Source organism: Salmo salar, chromosome 14, assembly GCF_965601325.2.
Source record: "Salmo salar chromosome 14, fSalSal1, whole genome shotgun sequence".
Classification (NCBI taxonomy): Eukaryota; Metazoa; Chordata; class Actinopteri; order Salmoniformes; family Salmonidae; genus Salmo; species Salmo salar.
The window spans coordinates 22,384,179-22,402,485 of record NC_138304.1 but is presented as its reverse complement, the minus strand read 5'-3'; the positions used below and the strand labels follow the sequence as shown (position 1 = coordinate 22,402,485).

Here is an 18,307-nt window from a genome sequence, read left to right as displayed (position 1 = left end):
CACATGGGCAACTTTTTTTTAATTTAGAAAAATATTCTGTTCTATTACTTTTTTTTTTTTTACTATAAAATAGGTGTGTCGACTGTGATAAGGGCTCGGGAAATAAGAGCGTCTTGCCTGCTAAATTAACACAACAAGGCTATGCAATTGCACAGCCATCAGCTTCTACAAGCAAGCACCCCTGCTGAGGTTACTGCCTTATTGAAGATTGTGTTCCTCGATCTAATATAACCAGTTGATATTACGGTTTTTAAAAAATGCATCTTAAATGGCACTTGCTTTATTGACTGAATTTACTGTATATGGGGAAATCTAGTAATTATGATCTGTTATTTGTAATGTTATGATAAATTAGGGATAACACTTTACTTGACACATAACATGGTCACAACCATGTCATAATATGTCAACAACTGACTTAAGTTGTCATAACATGGTCCTAACACTGTCAAGACACATATTTAGACCTGTTGTGACATACAATCATTTATTTAATGGCTGGTTATGACGCATACATAAGTGTCAAAAACCCCAGAACCTACAAGGTAAAACATTCCATTACACCATAGCCTACTTGTCAGCAGTATTTTTATGCAATATAACATTTTCTGAAATGTACCATACTGAAGTATCAATGCTCTGTTGTTGATGAGTGGGATGAATGCAGAAGCAGGAAGGACAAGACAACCTCTTTTTGACTGACATAAGGGCATGTACAGTGCCTTCAGAAAGTATTCACCAACCTTGAATTTCTCATTTTGTTTTGTTAGACTGAATATAAAATCGATTAAAATTGAGATTTTGTTTGGTCACTAGCCTACACACAATACCTCACGTCAAAATGGAATTATGTTTTTTGAAATTTTTACAAATTAATAAAACATCAAAAGCTGAAATGGCCTTCAATAAGTATTCAACCCCTTTGTTATGGCAAGCCTACATACGTTCAGGAGAAAAAAATGTGCTTAACAAGTCAAACGAGTTAAATGGCTGTGATAGGAGAAAACTGAGGATATATCAACAACATTGTAGTTACTCCACAATACTAACCTAGTTGACAGAGTGAAAAGCAGGAAACCTGTACAGAATACAAATATTCCAAAACATACATCCTGTTTGCAACAAAGCATTAAAGCAAAACTGTATAAAATGTGGCAAAGCAATTAACTTTTGGTCCTGAACACAAAGTGTTATGTATGGGGCAAATCCAATACAACACATTACTGAGTACCACTCTCCATATTTTCAAGGATAGTGGTGGCTGCATCATGTTATGGGTATGGTTATAATCGTTTTTCAGGATAAAAAGAAACAGGATGGAGCTAAGCACAGGCAAAATCCTAGAGGAAAACCTGCTTTAGTCTGCTTTCCACCAGACACTGGGAGATGAATTCACCTTTCAGCAGGACAATAACCTAAAAGACAAGGCCAAATCTACACTGGAGTTTCTTACCAAGAAGGCCGTGAATATTCCTTAGTGGCCGAGTTACAGTTTTGACTTAAATCTGCTTCAAAATCTATGGCAAGACCTGAAAATGGTGGTCTAGCAATGATCAACAACCAATTTTGAAAGAGCTTGAAGAATAAAAAAAAAAAAAAAAAAGAAAAACAAAAAGGGGCAAATGGTGCATAATCCAGGTGTGGAAGGCTATTACAGATGTACCCAGAAACACTCACACCTGTAGTCGCTGCCAATCATATCTGGCTTATATGATTCTAATGGTCATAATGCTTCTTGACAGTGTCATATTGTGTATTTTCTTAGTCCAAGTAAAGTGACACAGGATGGTCATAATGCTTCTTGACAGCGTCATAAAGTGTAAAAATATGACTAAAGAAATCCTTACAACAAAGGATTTAAGAAACAAACTTTCAAATGAAAGGAAACTTCTTGGCAGGGATAAAAAATTAAATAAAAATAAAAAACACTTATGTAGGTGTCATAACCACCCATAAAATAACAATTTACTACAGGTTATTAGACATATGACATGGTTAGGACAGTAAAGTGTAACCAAATAAGGCATTGTTGCGTTCTGTTGGCATATAGATCTACGAGCACGTTTTTTTTCCAGTGCAGGCATGGTGTTCTAAAAATAAATACATACATTGCCGTTCAAAAGTTTGGGGTCACTTAGAAATGTCCTTGTTTTTGAATGAAAAGCACAATATCAAATTGAGCAGAAATACAGTGTAGACATTGTTAATGTTGTAAATGACTATTGTAGCTGGAAATGGACGATTTTTTATGGAATATCTACATAGGCGTACAGAGGCCCATTATCAGCAACCATCACTCCTGTGTTCCAATGGCACGTTATGTTAGCTAATCCAAGTTTATCACTTTAAAAGGCTAATTTATCATTAGAACACCCTTTTGCAATTATTAGCACAGCTGACAACTGTTGATCTGATTTTAAAGAAGCAATAAAACTGGCCTTCTTTAAACTAGTTGAGTATCTGGAGCATCAGCATTTGTGGGTTCGATTACAGGCTCAAAATGGCCAGAAACAAATAAGTTTCTTCTGAAACTCATCAGTCTATTCTTGTTCTGAGAAATGTAGGCTATCCCACGCGAGAAATTGCCAAGAAACTGAAGATCTCGTACAACGCTGTGTACTACTCCCTTCACAGAACAGAGCAAACTCTGTCTCTAACCAGAATAGAGAAGTGGGAGGCCCCGGTGCACAACTGAGCAAGAAGGCAAGTACATTAGAGTGTCTAGTTTGAAAAACAGACGCCTCACAATTCCTCAACTGGCAGATTCATTAAATAGTACCTGCAAAACACCAGTCTCAACGTCAACATTGAAGCGGCGACTCCGGGATGCTGGCCTTCTAGGCATCCCATTTTCCATCTACAATAGTAATTTACAACATTAACAATGTCTACACTGTATTTCTGATCAATCTGATGTTATTTAAAAAAAAACTTTTTTTTTTTTTTTTTTTTTTTAAAATCGGCAAAAAAAAAACGTGCTTTTCTTTGAAAAACAAGGACATTTTTTGGGCATACTCAAGTACGTAAAAAAAGAAAACATGTAAATACTCGAACAGTCAAAACATCTCAAAATGCCCATCCCTATTCCACACAGAGCAGCCTCCACCAACACCTCAACCACACCTACCCCCAGGCTGATGTCACACCTACACTGTGTTTACACCACACTGAGGAGGATGGGGTGAGGTGTGTGTGTATGTGTGAGTGTGAGTATGTGAATGTGGCTTCTCTTTCTGTCAGTTTGAAATCTCTTTCTGTCAGAGACCTCCAGGCGATCTTAACCCTACAAACTCAGTGGATCTCTACTGATTTAATCTATTGCATAGTAGATTCTACTCACAGTCTTGGGAGATTATTTTTTTTAATCAGCTAGCTCCGTCTTCCACTGTGAAATAAAACAACTATTAGAGCTGGATTATTGCATAAACTACTTGGTTTGGGAGTTTGAGATAAACTAATGAGGGCACATGAGTAATGCATAATCATCATCTCTAAGAATAGACCATAGATGGTGAATAATGGACAGCATTACCTTCCTAGATACACAGCACTACGTTTCCATGATAAGTGATTTCATATTGGAATTACATAGGCCCAAATGCCACCCTGTCACCCTGTTCCCTATTTAGTGCACTGCCTTTGAACAGGGCCTATAGGGTTCTGTTCAAAAGTAGTGCACTAGATAGGGAATAGGGTGGCATGCTTTGTATCTACAGCATTGGAGGGAAATGTCCTCATGTCATGATGCTGTGGTGATCTATCCATCGAGTCGACCCATCGTTAAATTAAATGGTCGTAATCTGTAAATGTGATTTCTTTTTTATTAATCTAAGGACGGCTTAAATGGATACCATTATTTTTGCAATACATAGTGCTCGTTTGTAAAGGAGGATGGTATAGATATTGACTAAATTCCCAAAGTTTAAGTGCAGTGTGAGCATTTAACTAGCCAATTTTGGATGATAAATTCATGTAATTAATTGTTTTTTTGGAAACAGAGACAATCATTAGGAGGAATCAATCCCCTATTTCAATAAAAGCTATCATCAACCATAATTTGACGTTGTAAGCAAACTGTGTCCATGTCATGAGGTATCACACAGCAGAGAAACCAGAGAAATTAAACTAGCAAAGAGAGTAGGGCAGAGAGAACGATGCTCAGAGTGAGAGAGAGTGAGAGTGAGATTCACTCAAGGTTCACTTCAAAGAGTCATATTAAGATTCAGCACTGCACACTGAAGACAGAGTTGTTCACACAGCTCAGGGCCCAGTAGCTCTCTCACCCGACCAACCGTCTCTTCCTTCCCAGAGAGCTGGGCCTCGATGCTGGGCTCCTGACAAAAGGAAGGCTGGCTGCAGACATTTCACAGCCTGGTGAACATTGTCCGATCAGCCACCACACTTTACAGATCAATATGTTCACACCGACAGCCAGACAGAGGACTGACAGAGACTGCACTAGTTCCATTGGGGCGTGTTTTAGTGCTGACTGACTGGAGTCATATGTCTGCGTACCAAATGGGACCCTAATTCTCTACATGGCGCACTACATAGGGCTCTGGTCAAAAGTAGTGCATTATACAGGAAATATTGTGCCCATGTTATTCCTGTGGGGCATGCTGCCTGTCATGTCTCCATGACTCAGAAGCAGGTTGCACTCTCGGATGCGGTGTGCAGGACTGTCTATGGTTCCACCCCAAATGGCACACTATTCCCTATGTAGTGCACTACTTTTGACCAGGACCCATAGGGCTGGCAGCGTGCCATTTGGGACTCAGCCTACAGGTCATTTTATTATTCTCACAGCTTCACAGGGGCCCTTCCCAGCAGTTTGGAATTCATAAGGGCAACTCTACTGAGGCAGAACTTTACTCTTCAAATCATAGTACAGCCCTTGACCAATAATGAATTTTGAGGTGGGACTTGGGAGAAAAACTTGAATCTAAGTAAGCAGAGGGGAATAGTCGGTGTGTATTGTCGCAGTAGTGCAACATAATGCAAGACATTCCTGTGTGGTCACTGACTGATTAACAACAGTGGATTTGATTACATTGACTTTTCATATATCAAGAATCACAATTAACTTTAAAGACCCCTAAGTGAGAGAAATAACATACTATGTCACTGAACTAAATAACTATACAAATGAACTACATCGCTGTATCAGTGCTTTTGCCACTGTTCGATTTACTTCAAAAAGTATTTTTCCACAAACAATGTACACTGAACAGAAATATAAACTCAACATGTAAAGTGTTGGTCCCATGTTTCATGAGCTGAAACAAAAGATCCAAGATATTTTCCATACACACAAAAAGCTTATGAACTTTGACTCAGTAAAATCTTTGAAATTCTTGCATGTTGCGTTTATATTTTTGTTCAGCGTACTTGGTGTTCCTTGTGTGGCTGTCTTTAATAGCATTAATATGCTTCAGTGGCAGGTAGCAGTATAGTTAGGTGCTTGCCTGTGTCAAACACACAGTTTGGTGCTCGGCTATGCTGAATAAGGTTGGTGGGAAGGCTGAGCATGAAGCAGTATTTCAAATGGAAACCCTTGAGTACTCCACTGCAGCACGCACTGGGTTGCATCCCAAAATGGCTCCTGCCAGAAGTAGAGCATTATATAGGGAATACAGCACCATTCGGAATGCAACCATGGAATCCTTCCTAGTTATGTAGTGGCTGGTAAAGGGTCATTAACATAACAGCGGTGCTGCGTCAGTCCTGCATGTCTGGGTCATGGTATCATTATGCAAGGCAATTTACAGTTCTACGTTATAGACGAGCACACCCTCCACTGTTATAAAGCACACATTGCTTTTTATTATTCTCTCTCTGGTAAGTTGTCTGAAACGTTTCAATAGCGCTTGTGCTGTACCGAGTCAATCCTTGTGACGAGTACATTTGAATCATTTGAGCAGACTCTTAACAAGAGTGACTTAGTCAGTAAATTCAACAAAGGTAGGTAAAACAACCACATATCACAGTCATTGCAAGTATATACAAGAGTCCTTACCGTAGGTTAAAATGTACAGTGGTTTTCCGTTGGTGTCCATAGTGGTGAGGCATGGCGCTTTGGGAGAGATGGTGCCCCACCTCTGCAGGGCAGCCTCCAGCGACAGGGGCCAGTTAGTCACCACCCCTAGCTGCTCCCCCCTCATCGCCAGCATCTGAGCCCCCTCCGCTTTGGGCTGGTTGGGGTCTGGCTGTTGGACTGGAGCATGAGCAGCACAATCATTTATGTTATAACAGCAAAATAATCCCAAAAACATCCTTAATTACAGCCTATTCCCTACATAGTGCACTACTTTTGACCAGGGCCCTATATATAGGCTGTTATTTGAGACACAGCTTGAGATTATTGTATTTAATAAATACAATAAGAACCTATAATAATGCTAAACAAACAATACACTAAAATAAACTCATTCAGAAATCAACCGAGCAAAGGATTTGTCTTTGAAGTCTCCATGTTGAATAAGTAGGGATGGATGGCCCTCTTACCCTCTAGGAGTTCTTCGAAGTCGTCAACGAAGAATTCTCTTAAGGGAGGTCGTTTGGGTCTCTTCAACGTGTTGACCAGCTGTTGGATCTTGGCTGACACTCGGCCACCTACTGGAACGCCTGTAGGGGTTAACACAGTTCACTACACATATACACTTCAATACTTCATGGAAACTTCTATATGTCTAATTGGACGAGCATGGCCACTTCTCCAAGTCTTGTCACTTCAGGGCATTCTGAGACGAGACAGCCACATGTCAACGGGTAATATGCAAAGTGTCTTCTCTCTCAGCAGTGGTTCCCAACCTTTTTCTCTTTCTGTGCCACCAACTGAATTCTCCTCTGCTCAGAGTACCCCTGAAGTACTCCCTTGTTTATTTCACCAGTAAGCCAACGGTTTCATGGGTCTTCAAGTACCCCCTGTGGATAGGCCACGTACCCCCAGGGGTCCTAGTACCCTTGGTTTGGAGCCACTGTTCTACTGCATATAGCAGAGCTGTCCCTGTTTAAAGCATCTGCTTTTGTTCCAATGACACTATCCTCTAGCAATTTCTCTCCAATGACACCATCTACTGCCATTTCTCTCCAATGCCACTTCTCACGGCACTCAACACACCAAAGACTGAGGGAGTGAAAAGTGGACACACACACACAATCACTTTTTGACAGCATCCCTTCAGATTTAAACATGGTAGAAGTGGTCAGAAAGTTTATTTTTGGAGTTGAATGCAAAAACATGCAGGAGATAAAGGTGTTTAAAGTTGACCCATTTTGCATACCCCACCATACCATGAGACATTGTTTATAAAAACTTTAACCATTAATATCAATTCATGTTTGCATACGTTCTAGCTTAAACCCTAATTTACATCATCTGAGGTACCATGCTCTTAATAAAGAGGGTAGGTGGCATTTTAATCATATTAATTAACCTTTAATATCCCTTTAGACCACCTCAATTTAGTTGCTACACCATTGAAATTTAAATTCAATTAATTGACATTTTCACTTCTAATTACTACCACAAAGTTGGCCGCCGGTCCACCTATCGTCGAATGGCAACTTAAAATGGTCATGTCTATTCTATTATCTACATTTCTATGATCTTCAATAGGTTTCATATGGAGGATTGATTTAAAACTGATATTCCAATTCAAGTCAACATTCACTGACGTGTGGACCTCCAACCATCTTGGTGGTACCACTTCAAAGTTTCAATGTTATTCCCATTTTAGTACATTTATCAGCCAAACCATGACACCCGCCCTGTGTTCAAGAGTATGTTGTCTCTCAACCGATGACTATATAAAATAGGGTTTAACATATGTGGATTATTATTTTTGGGAGGATTACACGTTTTAGATCGACATTTAATAACATATATAAAATTGTTTGACAATCCTGTTTGTAAGCTTTTAAAATGATAAAACGCAACCGTTTCTATTTTCCAGTGATGAAGACATGGATGTCTCATGGTATGGTGGGGTATGCAAAATGGGTCAACTTTAAACACCTTTATCTCCTTAATGTTTTGGTATTCAGGTCCAGAAACGCACTTTCTGACCACTTCTACAGTGGGCAAACATGTACAGAAGGTTTTGTTCAAATCAAAAGGGTTGCTGTCAAAAAGTGATAGAATTCAAATGGATTTACCCAGGGCTGTCACTCAAATCTCAGTCTAAACCCTCATACACAGTGAAGTGTCAAATACAACAGTTACCCCGTGGATAGAAGCAATACAGATGTACATAGTAAAAGATAAGGCCAAACTTAATTTGACAAAAATATAAAATCTGTGTAAAGAACGCAAACCTATATTAGGCAAGATAAAACAAGTAAGTAGCACAACAAACATTTTAAATCTCTAATCACAAGTTTGGCCTTGCTACAGAAGTTGAGACGGAGAGGTTCTGAAAAGAACTGTCTTAGCCAGTCAGCCCAATCTGTGAAGCTTGGCACTTTATCTATCAAGCAGACTCTCCACGACGTGCGCTCAACAAATCTATTCCTCAGCACTATTGATTGGAGCACCTGATAAACAGATTAGTCTGACGACGCTGCGATGCTGTATGCCTCAGGAGAACAAATTAAAATAGCAGAGAGACTCCCACATTGGCATACTCCGTCATCTGACTGGAGCTCATTCAGAACAAACGTCAGAATCCACTTTGGGGTCCTCATTTCCAGGCGTTAGATGCATTCTAGTCTACCCACATCCCCTAAGGATTTCATTCCCCTCTCGTGTGTCAAAGAAAGCTTCCAAAAGGTAAGCCATCAAAAGTGATGTGCTCAAAGAGGAGTGTAAATGAAGATAAGTGAGTGACGTGTCTGTGTTAAGAGGAGACAGAGTTTTACTGCTCCTACTAAAGTCATTTCTGGTGTCTGTTGCAGCTCTAACTGAACACTTCTGTGATGCTAAATGTAATAAATCAAACATGATGAAAAGATTGATTCTTGTCATCCCATTCACAGTATTGAATCATAAGAAGCATAAGTAAAACATTTATCGGCTCTCGTTTTTCCCTTTCATGTTTCTCCCAAAACAGTGTCATCATAACCAAATTACATAAACACCAGGACACAAACGACTAAGCATGATAAAAATATTTGGCTCAATACAGTACAAAAAGAAAAGCTACCTTTTATTTGAGGGTATGGTCATACATGTGTTTCACCGTTTAGAAATGAAAGCACTTTATGCATTTAGTCCCCCCATTTGAAGAAGTCATAGGTACTTGGACAAATTCACTTAGTGTATTACATTTTGTTTAAAGTTTAGTATTTGGTCCCATATTCCTAGCAGGCAACTCTACATCAAGCTTGTGAGGCTACAAAGTTGTTGAATACATTTGCCTTTTATTTTGGTTGTGTTTCAGATCATGTTGTGCCCATTAGAAATGAATGGTAAATAACGTGTCATTTTGGAGTCACATCACTGTAAATAAGACTAGAATATTCTACTGAACACGTCTACATCAATGTGGACGTGACCATGATTACGGATAATCCTGAATGAATTGTGAATAATGATGAGTGAGAAAGTTAGAGGCATAAATAAAATACCCCACCAGAAATGTTAACCTCCCCTGCTATTGGTACTGTTGCCTAATAGAAAGCACTTGAGCTCAAATCTAAAATGCTGGAGTATAGAGGCAAATTTGTTTTATCTTCACTTTCCAAATCACTACGTAGGGGAGTGGGTACAAACATGACGCAAACATACACATCACTGTAAAGAAAGACAAGCACCATGCAAATAAATAGGTCACAAACACAAATACTCCCAACCCCTCTATGCACTCACCATCTCCGGTCTCCATGAGCTCTGCATTGCCATATTTGGGCGTGGACCTGGATGTTGTGGTGGAGCCCTGGGGTCTCTCCACCTGTATGGAGTCTGTGGTGTAGCTGGTGACATCTGGAGGGGCAGAGTGGTTCTCTGGACGTGAGGAGAGGCAAGGTGAAGGAAGCCTGTTACTGTTAGTCCCCCCAGCCCTCAGCCCTATAGCTAACCAACGGCCACAGCAGGCCACAGGCTGCCACAGCCAAGCCAGCACAACAGTGCGGGGGGGGGGGGGGGGGAAGTACGGCAGCGTCTGGCACCTATATAGTGCACGCCTTTTGACCACTGCTCATACATACTATAGATGTATTGACCCAGGTAAAAAGCTGTGCACTATAGAGGGAAAAGTGTGCCATTTTGGACACACACATCCTAGGACAGGATGAGGCAGGAGGCAGCAGTCCGTGAGCACACACACAGATCGAGAGAGAGAGACAGACAGACCGAGAGAGACAGACGGTAGAAGACAAGGGTTAGTCTAGTCAGGTCAGGAGGTGCATGCAAACAGGTGTCCCCAGGTGGAGAATAGACAGAGGTAGACCACAGTTAACTCAAGGAAGGAAATGTTTGAAATGCTGCTGTGTTTTTTTATCTTGGCACTTCCACAGTGCCATAGTCCTCAGCCTTATCAATATGATCTGTTATGATATCGCACTGAAAGTGTTTCATGTCACCTCATTTGCATTTTAGGAGCCCTCTATCTAGTTTCCCTTTGGAAACAGATTAGTGGTGTTTGAAGACGAGGTAGTGAACACCACTAAGTCCATCCACTCCACGAGACGGATGTACCTCTGCAATGACCCAAAAACTATTTTATTCTGATGAAAATATCATCTGAATATCGTGGCTACGTGGCACAGCCATTGTAACTCACATACAATACATTGACTTAGACTGATTTGTGAACTTTACTAGCCCTATAGCGGCGCATACATCTCTGCTACACACATTTCTATGTGATGTGTACATAAGATTGAATGTGTGGGACCACGCTAACTAATACAAATATATAACTATGACAACAAAGTCAAACAAACTAATTCTGTGTATTAAGTTGTCCATGTATGAGTCACCAAGCTGATCGTCACGTCCCCAGGCCACCAGCCTCTCCTTCAGTCAGATTGTGATTAAAGGGTTGATCTAAATTTATTGTATTTTTTTTTTAAACATTCGTCATTTAGTAGACGCTCTTATCCAGAGCAACTTAAAGGAGCAATTAGAGTTAAGTGCCTTGCTCAAGTGCACAGACAGATTTTTCAGCGAGTCAGCCCAGAGATTCGAACCAGTGACCTTTCAGCTACTGGCCCAACGCTCTTAACCGCTATGCTACCTGCCACTGAGCTGGGATTCAAACAAAACAAAGCTGACACACACACACACACACACTTTTTTGGTAAACAGCAGAGGCAAAAGGTAAAACAAGTTTATATTTTGGCCTCCAATGGGGGAAGAAAATGTAACTAAGCTCATGATCATTAAGGCATTTATAAGTTGCATTTATAAGTTATATTCTTCAGTCTAATATTCTTCAGTTTTAAAGGGGCAATCCCAGATTGCCCCTTTAAATCCAGTAGTGGAGCTGCAGGAGATTTGATGCACTTCATGGAAATATGTTTGTAATCATCACCGCCCACTCTTCAATCCCCTGGCCATAACATAATTCCTCCAAATGCTTCAACATTACATAATTAACGCAGTGCTTCCGCCTCTCTGAGACTTCCCACATGTGACATTATCTTTCAATGTGAAAAATATATCTACATTTCTCTCTCCCGCTCCTCGACTTGTATTTCATTTCAGATTCTTTCAAGTGGCAGATGTTGTTGAAAGTCTAATCATGCCGTGAAAAGGGCTGTGACGGTCATGGAATTTCGGGTTGACAGTTATTGATCAGCCAAATGACCGCAACGTCATCGCGTTGTAAAAAGAGTTAATGTTACCGTGGAAACGGACTCAACCACACAATTGCCCGGGCCGTCTCGTTTTCAGACAGCTGTTTGTGCCACTTATTTTACGCAAAAAAAAATGTATGTTATTTTTATTTTCATGACGGTCTTCATCCATAATTGTCGGTGTCACGATAATCTTGTAACCATGGTAAAGTAGCCGTGAATTCATGTTGTTTTCTCCCGTCATACTGCCATGACAACATAAAAAAACATAATTACATTTACATTACATTTAAGTCATTTAGCAGACGCTCTTATCCAGAGCGACTTACAAAATGGTGCATTCACACATCAGACGTTACTTCCTCTTCCTGCTAGATTTTGACTCCAACTGAAGTGGATGAGCGTGTAATATAATTCCAGACACCAATTGGGAGGAGAAACCACAAAGGAATTTCAATGAGGTCCCTCACTGTCTTTCCTTTACATTCCCAGTACTCAGTCTCTTTCCACGGCAAAACACTACATCCCCAGTCAAGGACCATACATACACTAAATTGGATGAAACACCAGCTAGCACACATAGCACTTACCTATAAGAACTGGTAACCAGATGCATGTCAGAGCAATCTCATTCAGACCATCACACTGTCTGCAATAAGGAATCTTATTTTCAGTGACAATTCATCATGAACGTCTAATGTGCCTATATAGGCCAATAGGATAAGAGCTTCCCAAAACTTCACATCTACAGATTTATGAAAATATAATGTATCATCTCACCTTCCACCATGTATAGGCTGTGTCTCATATGGCACCCCATTCCTTATATAGTGCACTACTTTTGACCAGAGTCCTATGCGCCCTGGTCAAAAGTAGTGTGCATCATAGGGATCAGGGTGCCATTTGAGACCACCAGTGTGAGGTTAGATTAATGGGATAGGTGGAGGGCTCCAGACCCCAATAGATTAAACAAGACTCATATTGACAATGTCAGACCAAGGACAACATCACTGCCGCCCCCACTTAGTCGCTCGCTCACCCTCCCCCACTCCCTAGAATAAGCCAGTAGCTGCTTATGTAACCGGAGAAAAGACTACTGTAAATAAATATAAAACTTCACAGTGCTAATGTGCGAGAAAGTCATATTCCTAATGCCTTCAGAGCTGTGTGAGAGAGAGTGAGAGAATGAGCGCGACACAGAGAGCGAGCGCAACAGTGATGCTTTGAAAGGCTGGTCATGGCTGATATCAACACCATCATCCCAGAAACCTTGGACCCAGTCAAATTTGCATACCACCCCAACAGATCCACCGATGATGCAATCTCTATTGCACTCACACAGTTTTTAGGGCCTTCTGCTGACACCGCCTGGTATAGAGGTCCTGGATGGCAGGAAGCTTGGCCCCGGTGATGTACTGGGCCGTACTCACTACCCTCTGTTGCGCCTTGCGGTCAGAGGCCGAGCAGTTGCCATACCAGGCAGTGATGCAACCCGCCAGGATGCTCTCAATGGTGCAGCTGAAAAACCTTTTGAGGATCTGAGGACCCATGCCAAAATCATTAGTCTCCTGAGGGGAAATAGGCTTTGTCGTGCCCTCTTCATGACTGTCTTGGTGTGCTTGGACCATGTCACTTTGTTGGTGATTTGGACACCAAGGAACTTGAAGCTCTCAACCTGCTCCACTGCAGCCCCGTCAATGAGAAATGGGGGGGGGGGGTGCTCGGTCCTCCTTTTCCTATAGTCCACAATCATCTCCTTTGTCTTGATCACATTGGGGGAAGAGGTTGTTGTCCTTGCACCACATGGTCAGGTCTCTGACCTCCTCCCTATAGGCAAACATGTACAGAAGGTTTTGTTCAAATCAAAAGGGTTGCTGTCAAAAAGTGATAGAATTCAAATGATTTACCCAGGGCTGTCACTCATCGTTGGTGATCAGGCCTACCACTGTTGTGTCATCAGCAAACTGAATGATGGTGTTGGAGTCGTGCCTGGCCGTGCAGTCATGAGTGAACAGGGAGTACAGGAAGGGACTGAGCACGTACCCGAGGCCCCAGTGTTGAGGATCAGCGTGACGGTTGTGTTGTTACCTACCCTTATCACCTGGGGGAGGCCCGTCAGGAAGTCCAGGATCCAGTTGCAGAGGGAGATGTTTAGTCCCAGGGTCCTTAGCTTAGTGATGAGCTTTGAGGGCACTATGGTGTTGAACGCTGAGCTGTAGTCAATGAATAGCATTCTTACATAGGTGTTCCTTTTGTCCAGTTGGGAAAGGGCAGTGTGGAGTGCAATAGGGATTGCATCTGTGGATCTGTTGGAGCGGTATGCAAATTGGAGTGGGTCCAGGGTTTCTGGGATAACCCCTTATATATAGCCATGTTATTTTCGACTCCCTATATATAGCCATGTTATTTTCTACTCCCTATACAGTGAGGGAAAAAAAGTATTTGATCCCCTGCTGATTTTGTACGTTTGCCCAATGACAAAGAAATGATCAGTCTATCATTTTAATGGTAGGTTTATTTGAACAGTGAGAGACAGAATAATAACAAAAAAAATCCAGAAAAATGCATGTCAAAAATGTTATAAGTTGATTTGCATTTTAAATGAGGGAAATAAGTATTTGACCCCCTCTCATTCAGAAAGATTTCTGGCTCCCAGGTGTCTTTCATACAGGTAACGAGCTGCGATTAGGAACACACTCTTAAAGGGAGTGCGCCTAATCTCAGCTTGTTACCTGTATAAAATACCTGTCCACAGAAGCAATCAATCAGATTCAAAACTCTCCACCATGGCCAAGACCAAAGAACTCTCCAACGATGTCAGGGACAAGATTGTAGACCTACACAAGGCTGGAATGGGCTACAAGACCATCGCCAAGCAGCTTGGTGAGAAGGTGACAACATTTGGTGCGATTATTCGCAAATGGAAGAAACACAAAAGAACTGTCAATCTCCCTCGGCCATGCAAGATCTCACCTCGTGGAGTTGCAATGATCATGAGAACGGTGAGGAATAAGCCCAGAACTACACGGGAGGATCTTGTCAATGATCAAGGCAGCTGGGACCATAGTCACCAAGAAAACAACTGGTAACCCACTACGCCGTGAAGGACTGAAATCCTGCAGCGCCCGCAAGGTCCCCCTGCTCAAGAATACATATACATGCCCGTCTGAAGTTTGCCAATGAACATCTGAATGATTCAGAGGACAACTGAGTGAAAGTGTTGTGGTCAGATGAGACCAAAATGGAGCTCTTTGGCATCAACTCAACTCGCCGTGTTTGGAGGAGGAGGAATGCTGCCTATGACCCCAAGAACACCATCCCCACCGTCAAACATGGAATTGGAAACATTATGCTTTGGGGGTGTTTTTCTGCTAAGGGGACAGGACAACTTCACCGCATCAAAGGGACGATGGACGGGGCCATGTACCGTCAAATCTTGGGTGAGAACCTCCTTCCCTCAGCCAGTGCATTGAAAATGGGTCGTGGATGGGTATTCCAGCATGACAAAGACCCAAAACACACGGCCAAGGCAACAAAGGAGTGGCTCAAGAAGAAGCACATTAACCTGATATGGATAGGGGGCAGTATTTTCACAGCCGGATGAAAAAAACATACCCGATTTAAACTGGTTACTACTCTTGCCCAGAAACGAGAATATGCATATTATTAGTAGATTTGGATAGAAAACACTGAAGTTTCTAAAACTGTTTGAATGGTGTCTGAGTATAACAGAACTCATATGGCAGGCAAAAACCTGAGAGAAATTCAACCAGGGAGTGTAGGATCTGAGAAATGTAGTTCTTTCTAGTCCCTTTCGAAACTACAGTATCTGTGCTGTTAAGTTGCACTTTAAGGCTTCCATTGGCTGTTTAAAGCCTTCAGAAAGTGTTTTGAGCATTCCCCTGTCACTGGGCAGAGTATAGTAGCTCAGTTACTGAGTGGTCTGCCTGGGGACAAAAAGATTGGATATGTGCGTTCCCGTGAGCACGCTGTTTTTTCTTTTCCTCCTTGAATGAATACACTATTGTCCGGTTGGAATATTATCGCAATTTTACGTAAAAAATACCATAAAAATTGATTTTAAACAGCGTTTGACATGCTTCTAAGTATGGTAATGGACCATTTTGACTTTTTGTGTCTCAATGTGCTCGCGTGTTACCCTTTGGATAGTGACCTGAACGCACGTACAAAATGGAGGTATTTGGACATAACTATGGATTATTTCGACCAAAAACAACATTTCTTGTGGAAGTAGCAGTCCTGGGAGTGCATTCTGACGAAGATCAGCAAAGGTAATACAATATTTCTAATACTAATTCTGAGTTTAGTTTACCCCGAACTTGGCGGGTGTCTGAATAGCTCACCGTGATGGCGAGCTATGTACTCAGAATATTGAAAAATGTGCTTTCGCCGAAAAACTATTTTAAAATCTGACACAGCGGTTGCATAACGGAGTTCTGTATCTATAATTATTAAAATAATTGTTATGTATTTTGTCAACGTTTATGGTTCATATTTTTGTCAATTCACCAGAAGTTTTTGGTGGGAATACATTTTCTGAACATCACGCGACAATGTAAAAAGCTGTTTTTGGATATAAATATGAACTTGATTGAACAAAACATACATGTATTGTATAACAATGTCCTAGGAGTGTCATCTGATGAAGATCAAAGGTTACTGCTTCATTTAGCTTCATATGCTTGCTTGGAAAATGGCTGTGTGGTTATTTTGGTCTATGTACTCTCCTAACATAATCTAATGTTTTGCTTTCGCTGTAAAGCCTTTTTGAAAATCGGACAACGTGGTTGGATTCAGGAGAGGTTTATCTTTCAAATGGTGTAAAATAGTCATATGTTTGAAAAATTGAAATTATTGGATTTTTCAGGTTTTTGTATTTCGCGCCATGCGATCCCATTGGCTGTTGGCTAGGGGTTCCGCTAGCGGAACGCCTAGATGTAAGAGGTGGCCTAGCCAGTCTCCAGACCTTAATCCCATAGAAAATCTGTGGAGGGAGCTGAAGGTTCGAGTTGCCAAACGTCAGCCTCGAAACCTTAATGACTTGGAGAAGATCTGCAAAGAGGAGTGGGACAAAATCCCTCCTGAGATGTGTGCAACCCTGGTGGCCAACCACAAGAAACGTCTGAGCTCTGATTGCCAACAAGGGTGTGTTTTTCTGGATTTTTTTGTTGTTATTCTGTCTCACTGTTCAAATAAACCTACCATTAAAATTAGACTGATCATTTCTTTGTCAGTGGGCAAACGTACAAAATCAGCAGGGGATCAAATACTTTTTTCCCCCTCACTGTATATAGCCATGTTATTTTCTACTCCATATATATAGCCATGTTATTTTCTACTCCATATATATAGCCATGTTATCTTCTACTCTCTATTTGACCATGTCAGGTACACACTGTCCTGCAATGGAATCCCTATGGGTCGTCACATAGGCCGCGTTGCCATACTGTATCTATCAACGTATGGATAGGTGCGTCATGCAATGTACTGTAATTATCCCGGAACACAAGCACAGACTGCAAAACTTGATTCCATTAGGAATGGGAACCCTTCCAGAATTGTGTTAATGGTTTCTGTGGTGGTCTCAGATGTTAACTAATAGTTGATTAGAGTGTGGACCAAGCCTTTGTTTTCAGAACATCCATCTACTTCCACCTGGGGATTCTTTTCTTTTGGCGTTGGATATAAACAACACATTTCAATAATTCACTCTCCCTGCAGAATAGTGACTGACGGGATAACAGATGGGTTCAATCAAAGCATTCTTCAATGCTGGTTCAGTGGGTTCTTTAAGCATCCAGCAGAGTTTTGGCACCAAAAGTAAATTGCACAGAGCATTTTAAACAGACTACTTAAAACAATGTGCCACCTGCCTAAAGTTCAGATTTAAAGTGTACACTGCCAACATGAATGTCTGTATCCATGTGGAAGATTGGGAGGGCAGAGAAGTGTCTAAAAGCAGACAGAATACATTTTGCAGCAAGCACCACCTCCACGTAACTGGAGCAACTATCAATCTGCTTTGTGTCAAAGATAAAAAGCATTCTTGAACACTCTTATCTTGCCAAGCAAACAAATACATGTATTTTTCACCATTAACACAAATATTTCACAGCCATGAAAGCAAAAAAAATAAAAATTGGGTTGCATCCCAAATAGCACCCTATTCCCTACATATGCACTACTTCGACCAGAACCCTGTCGGCCCTGGTCACAAGTAGTACACTATATAGGAAGTAGGGTGCCATTTGTCATATACACTGCTTTCCAGACCTTACCGTTTCCCTGTAATATTATTATTGATTTTCCATCAGCATCTTGGCTATCATTCACAAGCATGAAAGCATAAACACACTGCTTCATGCGATCACAGCAGTCATTAGCCAAAGCTAACCATGGGTTAGCATCACTTCTCCTCTATCTCCCATCTTTTCACACAACTGTAGTAAGAGCCAAGGACACACCACTTCGTCAATGAACGCCACACTTGATCATCACAAAGCAAATGGGGGCTGGGTCAGAGCAGGGCAGGGAGGTGAAGGCAGGG

The 18,307-nt window shown here is 41.4% G+C and overlaps 1 protein-coding gene across 14 annotated transcripts in view; it reads right to left on the bottom strand.

Annotated features, from left to right (window-relative positions):
- LOC106568825 (disco-interacting protein 2 homolog C) overlaps positions 1-18,307 on the bottom strand; it is a 255,185-nt gene that overhangs the window by 56,726 nt on the left and 180,152 nt on the right. For 12 of the 14 annotated variants that reach the window (XM_045694056.2, XM_082960831.1, XM_082960830.1 and 9 more), the window contains exons 6-8: positions 9,809-9,943; positions 6,505-6,624; positions 6,017-6,214 (exon numbers count right to left, since the gene is read on the bottom strand). In XM_045694056.2, coding sequence (XP_045550012.1) covers positions 6,017-6,214; positions 6,505-6,624; positions 9,809-9,943 — 453 coding nt within the window. The remainder of the gene's footprint in view (positions 1-6,016; positions 6,215-6,504; positions 6,625-9,808; positions 9,944-18,307) is intronic. The other 2 variants (XM_045694058.2, XM_045694060.2) reach the window with 1 other exon arrangement.